The 12,151-nt window shown below is 36.1% G+C and overlaps 1 protein-coding gene across 1 annotated transcript; it reads right to left on the bottom strand.

Annotated features, from left to right (window-relative positions):
- Positions 1-337: 337 nt before the first annotated feature.
- LOC132116487 (receptor expression-enhancing protein 5) lies at positions 338-11,643 on the bottom strand. Its single transcript, XM_059525356.1, has 5 exons — positions 11,411-11,643; positions 11,227-11,320; positions 1,660-1,798; positions 696-864; positions 338-473 (listed from the first exon to the last, which is right to left on the bottom strand). Exons 1-5 carry the CDS (start codon positions 11,526-11,528, stop codon positions 424-426), a joined length of 570 nt encoding a protein of 189 aa, XP_059381339.1. The 5' UTR covers positions 11,529-11,643; the 3' UTR covers positions 338-423.
- Positions 11,644-12,151: the final 508 nt, after the last annotated feature.

The following is a 12,151-nucleotide window of genomic DNA, read 5'->3' as shown; positions in this document are numbered from 1 at the left end:
TACAGTTCCATTGATGTTCCCAGAAGAGACATTTCTACAAACAAACATAAATACATCTTTGAATGCATAATGTTAAATGACCTTAAGATGCAAAATAAACTATTTTAGGACTCTCTAATACAAGGCAAAGGCTCATGCTGTCTATAGGAAAGATAAGGGAGTTTACTGAGACTGAAGCATTGCAGGATGAGCGTCACTGGATATCTTGTAACATGATCTGTCTTACACACAGCTATCATACCGTGTAATCTGATGTAAACCTGATGTAACCTAATACAGCTGCCACAGGTTTAAAAACAGGCAAAAGGAGTAACAATAACTGCCCATTTCCAGTCAATTTAAGAAAACGAGCATATAAAGGCAACATTTATTCAGGCGAGTGTCATCCTGTAGGACAGAAAGAAGCTGAAATGGCTGTAGGTTTTAGTAGGTCTTTTTCTCCTCAAATATAATGTTGGCAGTGGCTTTCTTGGCTGCAAGACAAAACAAAAGACTGGATTATCAAGAGTTCATAATAGATTTTTAAGACCGCAAGGAAACTAATGGCAAATGCTATTCATTCAAGAAAACGTACAGAGCTTGGACACATCACCGATGAAACATCTGTCGGTGAAGATCCCTTATATTCAAATGTGTTTTTAATTGCTATTTCTCCAATCAGAAACAAACTCAAAAAAAATGCATGTGGTTTTCACCTTCATCTTTAAACTTGTCTGCCGCCTCTGATGCTTTATCTTTGATGTCTTTCATCACATTGTCGATCCTGGCTTCATTCTTTAAGAAGAAGGGCCGGATGATTCTTGTGTAGATCAGAACAGAGCCGTTTGATGAAGTGGGAGCCATGCACCAAACCAAGAAAACACACTAGCGAGACAAAAGAGAAACAAAACCATTACAGTCTACTTCCATATTAATGCTGTGTCCACTGTCCAGTCACACGGTTGTCCTTTTAGGAGTTCATTCACAAAATGCACAAAGGTAAATGTGTTTGGGCTGCAACTCCTCCCTGATGGACCTCAAATCACTGGAATTAGAGTCAAAGGTTATCAAAATCAGGTTGAAGTGTGGGCACGTCTAGCCTGAACTTATTTATCAGAAGACGCCACATTTAAATTGCTATAACTTCTGATAGCATTGTGATGTTTTCACAAAATGTACTGTATATCTCTCCTATCTAATTTCAATAGGTCAATAAAGTCATCAAATATCAAAAATGTTAAAGGAAAAATAAGGTTTGGCACACTTGACAGGATACTGGCACGACTAACCTGTTCAAAAATTCACTTTTCTTTTAGTTTTAACTTTGAATCTTTTGGTCCAGAAGCATCACGCTTATTTGTATCTTCAGGGTAATCTCATATTTTCTGTGATTCTTATTAATTGCTATATTTGTAATGCTCATCAAGCATTTAAAAATGGTTTTATTATTTATTAGAACTATCTCATGCCAAATTTCACCCATTCTTGTCATGCACCAAAAAAGTTGAATTAATTGTATTTTTTTTATTAAATAATTATAATAAATAACAATTACAGGTGAAATATTGTTGCCACGGTTACTTTACAAATGCACTGAAAAGTCCAAATCAACACGACTGATATGTTCTTACAATAAAATGCATTTAACTGTAGCTAACAATGTTCTGTACTGTACAATACCTTTCCCAAGAAGTAGAAAGGGAACCAGGAGAAGAAAATGTCAGCAAAGAACTCGGCGACACTGAACACGCCGTAAACCACCCAGTAGGTCAGCCATTTGGTGTCGTCCTCTTTGGTTGCGCTCTCAATGGCTTTGATTCTGCAAACACATGAAGAGTCACACAGTCTGATATGATGGGCTGACGTCGGCGTTCTCTACATGCCGTTTAGATAACAGACAGAAGATTGTTCATTTAGAGCTTTAGATAACTGCTTCTCTTGTCGTGGGAGAAGAACAGGATGTTTTAACCTGTAAGTCTGGCAAAAGAAATGTCAGAAGAACCTTTTTTTTAAATTTATTTTTTATAAAAAACAGACATAATGTTTGTGTGTGTGTATAAAATTTCATATGTATTTTGCATCATATTTGGTATAGGGATGGGCAATTAGATAAAAAAAAAAAATCAGAAAAATCATTAACAATTTTATCACAATTCATGTTGGTTTTACTATTTTGCAAGTTGTCTGAGCAGTACAGCCAAAATAATTTCCCTATTTTAAAAACAAAGCCTTGTAACAAAATATAAAAAAAACTATGGCAGACATTTAGGCCAAAGAAGACCAAGGTTCTTCAATAGTGACAAGGTTCTTTGTCACTATTTTATCTTTTTTATAAAGATTCACAAATACAAATACAACAAACAATGCTTAATTTTATAGGTGTATTTAGCAGCATTCAAGAATTTGAATTGAATTAACAAAACGCTATTAAAGTACTTCAGTCAGAGCAGTGAATGGTTTTTTGTGTATTTTTCTGTTTGTTTTATTAACATTAAAGGATAGTTCACCCCAATTTTTTTTTCTGTCATCATTTAATCACTCTAAAGATGTTTTAAACCTGAATTCGTTTTTTTTCTTCTGTTGAACTTAAGTTTCTGGTCCCCAGTGACTTCCATATTTTTTCCTACTATCACAATCAATGGGGAGCTGCAACTATTTGGTTAAACACATTCTTCAAAATATATATTTTTGTGTGTGTTCAGCAGAAGAGAGAAATTAATACTTGTTTTGGCAACATGTGAGTGTGTGGGTAATGACAGGAATATAATATTTGGGTGAACAATCACTTTAATGACTAGCAGCAGCATGTTTAGTATTATTCTGCTGTCACTTTAAGACCTTCATGCATCTAATATACAGTCATGCATCTGTTCTTCTCTCAACTGTTTACTTTTACTTTAGACATAACCAACTGTTTTTGAGAGTATTAGCGCAATCAGATGCGAAAGATAACTTAGTTCATTTATCAGGTGCCGTTTGACAGGATTTTTAATGCATGTGCTTCAGGTGTACACGCTCAGAAAAAGAGCATGTCAGAACAGCTCGAGAATGAAATGTTTAACTGACAAGGCTTTAAAACCCATGCAAATAACGTACCTTTATGATTGTGATTAAGTGCCGTGTCCTGTGAGTGTTAATGAGTAACATGTGATGTGAATGTATGTATGAATGATGTGACAGAGGTGCCAGAACTGCAACTGACAGAATGTGCTGTAGTGCGATACTATAATATTTCTTCAAAAGCAGATCATGCAGACATTTTAATCTTCCATTTTCAGAAATCGTAGTATCGCATACCCCTAATTTGATGCAACAAATATGGGGTTTTATGGACCATATAATATGACGTGAATATGGACCTTATACCCAAGAAAGAAAAATGAGCAAAAACATTCAGTTTAGTGCAGATATTTTTATTTACATGATTAAAAACTAAGATGAAATTCTGATAGTTTTTTATGTAAAAGTATGGCCGAGGGTGGGGGGTGTATTTAATACATTTTAACATGATTTAAAAAAAAAACTGATGAATGGAAAATCAAGTAAGTAAAAAAAAAAAAAGTTGCTTCAGTCTAGTGAATGATCATCTTGAAATATAACAAATAATATGAAAGTTATTCTTACGTTAACTTTATAAAAATGAGTAAAAGACACGATGCATGAGCTGAAGGTGGAGGTTTGTACAACTAAACTTCAAGGCTTTTTACTTGCTAAAAAAGTATGAACAATCAGTAAGAAAGGCATGCAGTAGATTGAGTACCACAGGTTTTTCAGCAAAATTTTGATCATGTTGATAATTTAGAGGCCTCAGAAATGCATGTATCAAATATGAGAGAGCAGGCTTTATAGGGTTAATTTCACGTGTGATGTCTAGTGAGTATGAGGAGTCACACGGGCTTCTGTGGTTTGCCATCTTGAACCCTGAACCAGGGCTTAATTTGTGCCGGAACAAGCCGGATCCGGCACCTCATTTTGGCGGATCCCCCTCCTCCAGGGGTGGCGTTTAAGTATGGCAGACAGATATGTGCCGTGAAAAATTTACCAAAATTCATATCTCTATTATAATTCGTTATTATTATTTTAAATCAGAGGGTTTTACAAATATTTAACCAATGATAAGTATTTAAGAGCTTGTCAGTAAAACTTCATTTCGCCATTGGATCCTCAAGCTCTAAGCGAAACCTGACGCACTTGCCGCATGAGACAGATCTCCGCTTATTCGCAAAACAAGGGTAAACAAATAACTGTTTGAATTGTACAGCATTTACTTTTCTCAAACACTATGTCTGTAAAAGCTAATGTCTTTGTGTGTTTGAAGACTGGAGAAGTACGTTTTTTCCCTTCTAGCCAATATACTTTTGTACGTTTTGAATATCCTGTGCATAAGCGCTTTATCGTTTATATCATGAGACATTGGCCAAGTTTACTAAACAACAAGAAAAACTAAGCGCCCATATAGCAACAATAAACGTTATATAGCCTGTAAAAGGTGATGATAGCATATAATGCGCTGCACTTTCCTCAGATGCAGACAAAACACAGATCTCCTCATTCGCCGGCCAAAGACCTTGTTAACTCCATTTGAGCTTGTTTTTCATATAGACTAATGTTAATTGCACGTGTCTGATACAACACAAACACTGACAACGCAGTGTTGTTTAATATTTGACACCCCCCCCCCCCCCCCGTATTTTAGTAGAGTGTGACATGAAACTGTTTTATTTGTCAACAACCATCAGACATCATATTGTGTGTATTTGGTTGCTTAAACTCAACAAACTACGAAAAATAACTCTTATAAAGGCTAATACTCGCGAGGCGGCTTGATACGCGCAAGCTTTGGATGTGATTGCGAGGGCACAACATGTGGAGCGCGCGAGTACCAAATGGCTTAAAATACTTAAAAAGGTTTGCTAATTATACATTTGTGTGACAATGCATTAATTACCCGATTAGTCAAGTCAAGTGACAGTTCTGTCAGCTGTCCCAATCGAAATGCGAGTGAGTCTTGTATCGCAGGGTGCAGCATGTCGCTGAAGTGCAGACAAGATGCGCTGATGTGAAGTGCGCTCCGAGAGAGTTTAAGGTTTCGAATGACTGATTGAATCTTGTTTGTGTGGATTTATTTTATTATTCACACCTACAAGCTATGTTGAATAAATCCAGGGATTTACCTCATTATAAACTTGAAAGCTGCGAGAATTATTAAAACCACAGAAATGTAGGACCTGATTAAATATAACTATTACACAGAGATTTGAAAAATAAAATTCCACTACTTTTTCAAAACGTTTTTAGGCCTGGAAACTGTTGTTTTAAAATTGCATGGCATTTTCATGACCTTACAGACCCTAAATGCAACTGATGCACGCTCTTAAAATCACTTAAACTGGTCCAGCAATGTGATTGGGCGAATGCTCCGTTACCTCTCCCTCCTGTAATCACATGCAGGATCCGTTACCCCGCTTTGTTCCGGGACCTCGCAATTTACAAATTAAGCACTGCCCTGAACTATTTATCAGCATTTCACATGATAACAGTACAAGACTGTGTGAAGTTATACCCATTTTCATAATTCTGTTCATAATCACATTAATAGCAGTGTTTAACACCATCAAAATTTGAAAGTGCTCCAAGTGTCCCCTGAAAAGGTTTTTGTTTTTCGTGAGATAAAGTGAAACTGTGTACGCCTGACACGCAACACCAAACCACCAATTCCTGCGTGTCACGCAAACACATTTCAGCTTCCTTTTGACCGTGTTTTCAAGTGTTGATCAATGCTTCTGTGTGAAAAAAAGCCTTAATCAGTCTGTTCATCATATAAAGTGATCGTGTCTTTCCAGCAGACCTGGATTAAACTGCTGGATTCATGGATTGTTTTCTTGTACAATGTTGTTGTTAACTTTTTGAAGCTTGAAAATGTTGGTTGCCTGGACTTTCAAAAGATGGATGGCCATAATTATATCAGAACAAGAGACTGTGAGTGTGGTATTGGTTTTATATAACAGAAGTTAACACAAGTGGTTAACAATATTGCCAGTTACTTTGTCCATTTCATCTCTGCTAAAGAAAATAGGTGCAAACGAAACCAGGAGATAGTGGGGTTTTGTTCTAAATTAATCAGTGATGTAAAAGATTCAATGAATGTTATGATTAATTGTTGATTAATTGATCATCATTAATGTTTTATTGAATAAGAGTATTGATTGTCGAATAATCACTTGCAGTACAAATGTGTGAAGTAATCATGCAAATAGATGTTGAAAACATTGGTTTTGTAAATACAAGCTGGTAAAAAAAATATATAAAAATTATTTTTAATGCAAATACCTTGTATTGGATGCTTAATTAAAAAAAAACTTTTTAAATGTTTTATTTAATCCAATGATAAAATAAAAAGAGGTATTTGTACATCACATTAAAAATAACCTCATTAACATTGCAAAAGAAAATGATTTGTAGATTATTTTTAACATGATTAACATAATTTAACATGATTTTTGTGCTTTTTCTCCATATAAATATATATACCGTATTTTCCGGACTATAAGTCGCACTTTTTTTCATAGTTTGGCTGGTCCTGCGACTTATAGTCAGGTGCGACTTATTTATCAAAATTAATTTGACATGAACTGAGAGAAATGAATCAAGAGAAAACATTACCGTCTCCAGCCGCAAGAGGGCGCTCTATGCTGCTTATTGCTCCTTTAGCACACCCCTAATAAACATAGAGCGCCCTCTCGCGACTGTAGACGGTAATGTTTTCTCTTGGCTCTAAACAAATGCGACTTATAGTCCAGTGCGACTTATATATGTTTTTTTCCTCATCATGACGTATTTTTGGTCTGATGCGACTTATACTCAGGTGCGACATAGTCCGAAAAATACGGTATATGATTCATGATCAGTAAATTGGAATAATTATTTGAATAATTACTCTTTAATAATAATTTATTTATCATTTATTCATACTATTACACTGAACAATATTATAAGCGCATTAATCATGCGGTCTAATCAGTATCTTGATATGCCACACCTGTGAGGTGGATGGATTATCTCGGGAAAGAGGCAAAGCCCTGCATTTCAGCCCGAGCCCGACGGGCCCCGACTTATTTATGCCCCTAGGGCCGGGCTTCGGGCCAATTTTCACGTTATAGCTCACATGCGGGCCGGGCCTCGGGCCTTTTTTGGGTTATCCTTCTATTTATATTTTTAGACATTAATAAAAAAAAAAAATGAGAAGTTGACATCGACGATAGAAAAATAAACATAAAAAGACATTTCATAACCTCATAACTTTCATAATCTGATAATTCAACCTGTTATAATTACACTGATATACTGACATGACAGTCTCACGCGCGCACGCTTTTCCGTCAGCGCGACCCACGATTATACTTCACTTATATCCACTTATTGTAGTAGTAGCTATTATAGGCCTCTAAATTAATGTATTAATCATAGCCTAGTTGGCCAACTAATAATTATAAATGATGATTCATGCAGCGGCGAGCATTTCTGTGTCTGCACCTGTTGTTGCGGGCCACGCAGCAAAGAAGAGAGCGCTGGCCGAGTTTGAAAACATTGTGGAGCAGGACGAGGATGACGACGATGAAGTACAGCAATACATGCGCCTCAATCACAACATGGAAGGTGCTGGACGAGATGTGCTGCTATGGTGGAAACAGCACGAGACCCTGCTACCGCAACTGTCAAGACTGGCTCGCTCTGTGTTTAGTGTCCCGCCAGCAGCAGCGAACGTGTCTTCAGCGCAGCGGGAAGAGTGATAGAAGAGAGGAGGACTGGCTTAAAACCTTCCACTCTGGATGCTATTCTTTTTCTCCACGATGCTCTGTAAGAGACTGTTCTAACTTTTCATTTGACTGGACTTTATTTTCGTTTAACTGTTGGAAACTAATGGAAAAAAGAATGGACATGTTAAGTGGTGCATTTTTGAGGTAAGATAACCTGCGTTTGTTTTTAATTAATTTAATTTGTTTAGATTGTAGGCTATTTCTCATTTCGTTTGCGAGCGCTGTTGCGAGTCTGCCTCAGTATTTCAATTTTTTTTTTATTTTACTCACTGTGGTTTAATAAATAAACATATATTAAACTAACTGTCTGTGTGATATGCTTGAAGTGTTTTATATCTATGGATTTTATTGTAGCCAAGTAAATTATTAGCGTTAATTTGAGAGGCTTAATTGATTAAATATGTTTTAGGCTACTCGCTGTCGGCTCGGCTGATTAACGTTAATCGTCATTTAAAAAAAAATGCTCCAAACATTTTTCTAAATTAACTTGATAAAGAAATGAACATAACATAACAAACATAACACAAAACTGACCCCTTTTTTAATTGCTGCAAATAGGGCAGGCTTCTGCTGTGTAATAAAATAAATAAATAAATAAAAACACGGGCTCGTGTCGGACTCGGGCTGATAATACTGATGAGCTGTCGGACACGGGTCGTAGGGCTGAGCGTCTCGGGCCAGGGCCGGGCTCGGGCCTAGATTTGAGGCCCGTGCAGGGCTCTAGAAAGAAGAAGTGCTCATTATCACAGATTTAGAGAGATTTGTGAACAATATTTGAGAGAAATATGCCTTTTGTCTACATAGAACAAGTGTTAGATCTTTGAGTTGGGGGCAAAAACAAAAGTGTTGTGTTTATAATTTTGTTCAGTGTAAACTGTATTCAGATCAGATTTAATATTAATCTTAATTTTTTTTTATTAGTTGTTTAAGTGCTGTTGAAAGGAGATGCTTAATGGGTGGACAAGTAAAATATTTATAATACAATAAAGAATATTTAATGAAAGACTGAATGAACATACATTTAGAAACTGTGAGAAGTGTAGGTGTAATAAGCAATGGCTACTCCTTTTGCTCACTGTGTTGTCTTGTAAATATTGTTAAAACTTTTTTTGAGTTTGAGACAAAACAAATTAAATAAATATGTTGTGCTGCTCTAAAACTATTCATGTTAGATGGTATTATAAAATTGCACAGATGTGCATAATGATATATTACAATTATAAAATGTCCAAAATAAATCACAATTAATAACCATTTGAATAAAAATATTATAATAAATAATAATTTATTTTACAATGTGCACCACTGCGCTAATTGCTGTGATGACGCCAATTTGGTGTACATGCGAAGCTGACGTAATAACCTACTGAGCAGTGTTGTACTGTAACGAAATAAAAATACTATTTTTTGGGAGTATCTGTACTTTACTTGAGTTTTTATATTTCAGGCAATTTTTCCTCTACATTTCCTAATTAAAATGTATACTTTTACTCTGATACATTTCCCCCAAGTATATTCGTTACTTGTTACAAAACAGTCAGAAGAACACAGACTGTAGGAAAGCAGGTTTGACAAATCAGTGGTCTGGCATTTGCAAGTTAGACTCCTAAAAACAGTTTTGTTCATTTGCAAACAAATGCACGCTGTGCACAACCGCGGATGATTTAACTTTTCTACTCAAGTCGAGTCAAGGGTGTGCAATATAAAGCATCGTCTGCAACGATATGGTAAGTGTTGTTGTAATGATGTGCAATCTGATGTTATCAAGTAGTCTATATCACCGAAACATACACAAAGTGCATGCACATTAATTTATTAGTCTATTAAAACTCAATATTCCAGGCATTCTAAATTGTAGATGGCAATAATTCTTCTGTATGCTTTTTACATTTATATAATTTAATGTAGGTCTAGTTAACAATCTATATCACACAAAGAGTACCGTTTTTCTGCAGATGCATGAACACATTTAAAAATAATTTTATACAAGTTCAGTAAAGCAATACGTGGCTTACATTTTAGACATAGTATTGCTTGTTTTTGCTCAATTTTGCTAACAATAGTTCCAAATGAAGATCACAGCACTGTTTTGCGTCTCTGAGCAATGGACAGTGTTAACTTATTGAATGAATCAGCTTTTTGAACGAATTGGCTGAATAAATGATTCAGTGATTCACTCATTAACACCGTCAAATGAATCGGCCGTTTGAATTAATCGGTTGAATCTCAATGACTCACTCATTAACATTCACTTGCTGTCACCTACTGGCAGTTTTACTTTCACATTTCGATTAACGTATTTTTCGGACTATAAGTTGCACCTTTGGGTCATGACCGAAAGGACAAGATCCCGGATACAGGCGGCCGAAATGTGCTTTCTCCGCAGGGTGGCTGGGCGATCCCTTAGAGATAGGGTGAGAAGCTCAGTCACCCGGGAGGAGCTCATGACGAGGGAAAAAAAACATATATAAGTCGCACTGGACTATAAGTCGCATTTATTTAGAACCAAGAGAAAACATTACTGTTTACAGCCGCGAGAGGCCGCTCTATGTTTTCAGTGTAGACTACAGGAGCATTGAGCAGCATAGATACGGTTGTAGACGGTAATGTTTTCTCTTGGTTCATGTCAAATTAATTTTGATAAATAAGTCGCACCTGACTATAAGTCGCAGGACCAGCCAAACTATGGAAAGAAGTGCGACTTATAGTCCGGAAAATACTGTATTTTATTTTATTTTTTCATGTTTTAAATTATTTTAACAGTATTCAACGTTTTAGGTTAAAAACAAATCAAGCCTATTTATGCATATGTAACTGCAGTTTAAATGAATCCATGTCCTAAATGCTCTTTCAGATGCAGATTCCAGAAATGTTTTCTTATGTTGGGATGAAAGACATTAAGTACCATATGAAGTGATTATTATTCTTATCCAAAAATAATTTAAGAAATAGTTAAAACTGAACACAATCTTGCTACTCAAGCTGTGTATGAACATACATACATATATATATATATATTTGCTTCTTTCCAATCTGCATTTACTTGTACTTTTACTCTCAATACTTAAGTACATTTAAGATTTAAAAAATACTTTTCGTACTCAAGTACAATTAATAATCAAATACTTTAAGATTCTTACTCAAGTAATATTCTAAACGGTGACTTCAACTTCTACCAAAGTCATTTTCTGGTAAGATATCTGCACTTTTACTTGAGTATGACTTTCAGGTACTTTATACCTCACTGCAAAAGATCCAGGGGGCGTAGTTTGAGCCACATCTAGGGGGTGGAGATATATTTAGGTATACGCAAGGTGGGAGGAGTTGGTCTGGATCCAACCACGCCCCCTGGATATTGTGTTCTGCCGTTAGGACCATCTGGAGTCAACAGCTAGTTCTAGCCAGAAAATCGATTAGTGCTCCAACTCACGATATGTAGGCAGGATAGACGAATCCGATGAGATTACAGAGCAGAGACGCGCCGTATCCGATCACCAGATAGACTGCGAGCAGCGCGAGGACAACTGTAAGACAAAAGATAACATCAGCCATCTGTCAGCTGTGTTCTCGTGCAGACATCGTTAAACGGAGTAACTCTCTCTCCAGCAGCTCACCGTATGCGATGTAGGATCGGTTCACTCCGGTCCGCGCCTCGATCTTCGCCAACACGTCAGTCAGAAGATTCTTCTCGTGAAGGAACTTCTCGAAGCGCTCTTTGAGCCCTTGCGCCATGGTTCGTCTGTTCCGAGGATGGATTTATTACGATATGAAATAAAGTTCATAAACAGCAGCTGAAGTCCGCAACTCTCACCAGCTCAGTGAGTGACTGAGGGTGTGACGTCACGGGACCACTTCCTCTACCACACCCTTTTTTTATTGCGGAAGTTATCAATACACACAAGAACAGGGAAATGAGACATGGCATTATCTACAAAAACATTTTACAATAAAAAAAATAAACCAAGAACAACAAATGCTTTTTAAAAGCACAAAAATAAAATTACAACCTATAATTTTGACTTGTTCTCTTTTTATATTGTTATAATGTTTAAACAATGTCTACCCTTCATATCAGCAAGAAAGGCTTTTATTTTTTTTACATTGTAAATTTATGTAAATTATATATATTTTTACATTTAACGTTAGCTGATTAAAGCTGCTGCTGAAAGTATAGGTATCGATAATTATACTGTATATGCCTGGTATCGATCTAATCATAGTAGCTTGAGCTTTGACTGTAGGAAAAGTCCAATGCATCCGAGTTATAATTTTTCACAGTTTAGCCAGGTGATTATAAACACATTTATGTATTGCAAGACATTATAAAACAATTAATCAGACTAACATGCTAATCG

Source organism: Carassius carassius, chromosome 35 (assembly GCF_963082965.1).
Source record: "Carassius carassius chromosome 35, fCarCar2.1, whole genome shotgun sequence".
Taxonomy (NCBI): domain Eukaryota; kingdom Metazoa; phylum Chordata; class Actinopteri; order Cypriniformes; family Cyprinidae; genus Carassius; species Carassius carassius.
The sequence above is the reverse complement of the archived record's forward strand: the minus strand, read 5'-3'. Positions and strand labels throughout refer to the sequence as shown.

Excerpts from the sequence above, each read along its gene's own strand:
- LOC132116487 (XM_059525356.1), bottom strand. The coding sequence starts at position 11,528 with ATGGCGCAAGGGCTCAAAGAGCGCTTCGAGAAGTTCCTTCACGAGAAG. Across the intron at positions 11,321-11,410 it reads CCGATCCTACATCGCATACG|TTGTCCTCGCGCTGCTCGCA; the intron begins GTGAGCTGCTGG and ends TTTGTCTTACAG. Across the intron at positions 474-695 it reads AGACAAGTTTAAAGATGAAG|CCAAGAAAGCCACTGCCAAC; the intron begins GTGAAAACCACA and ends TTTGTCTTGCAG.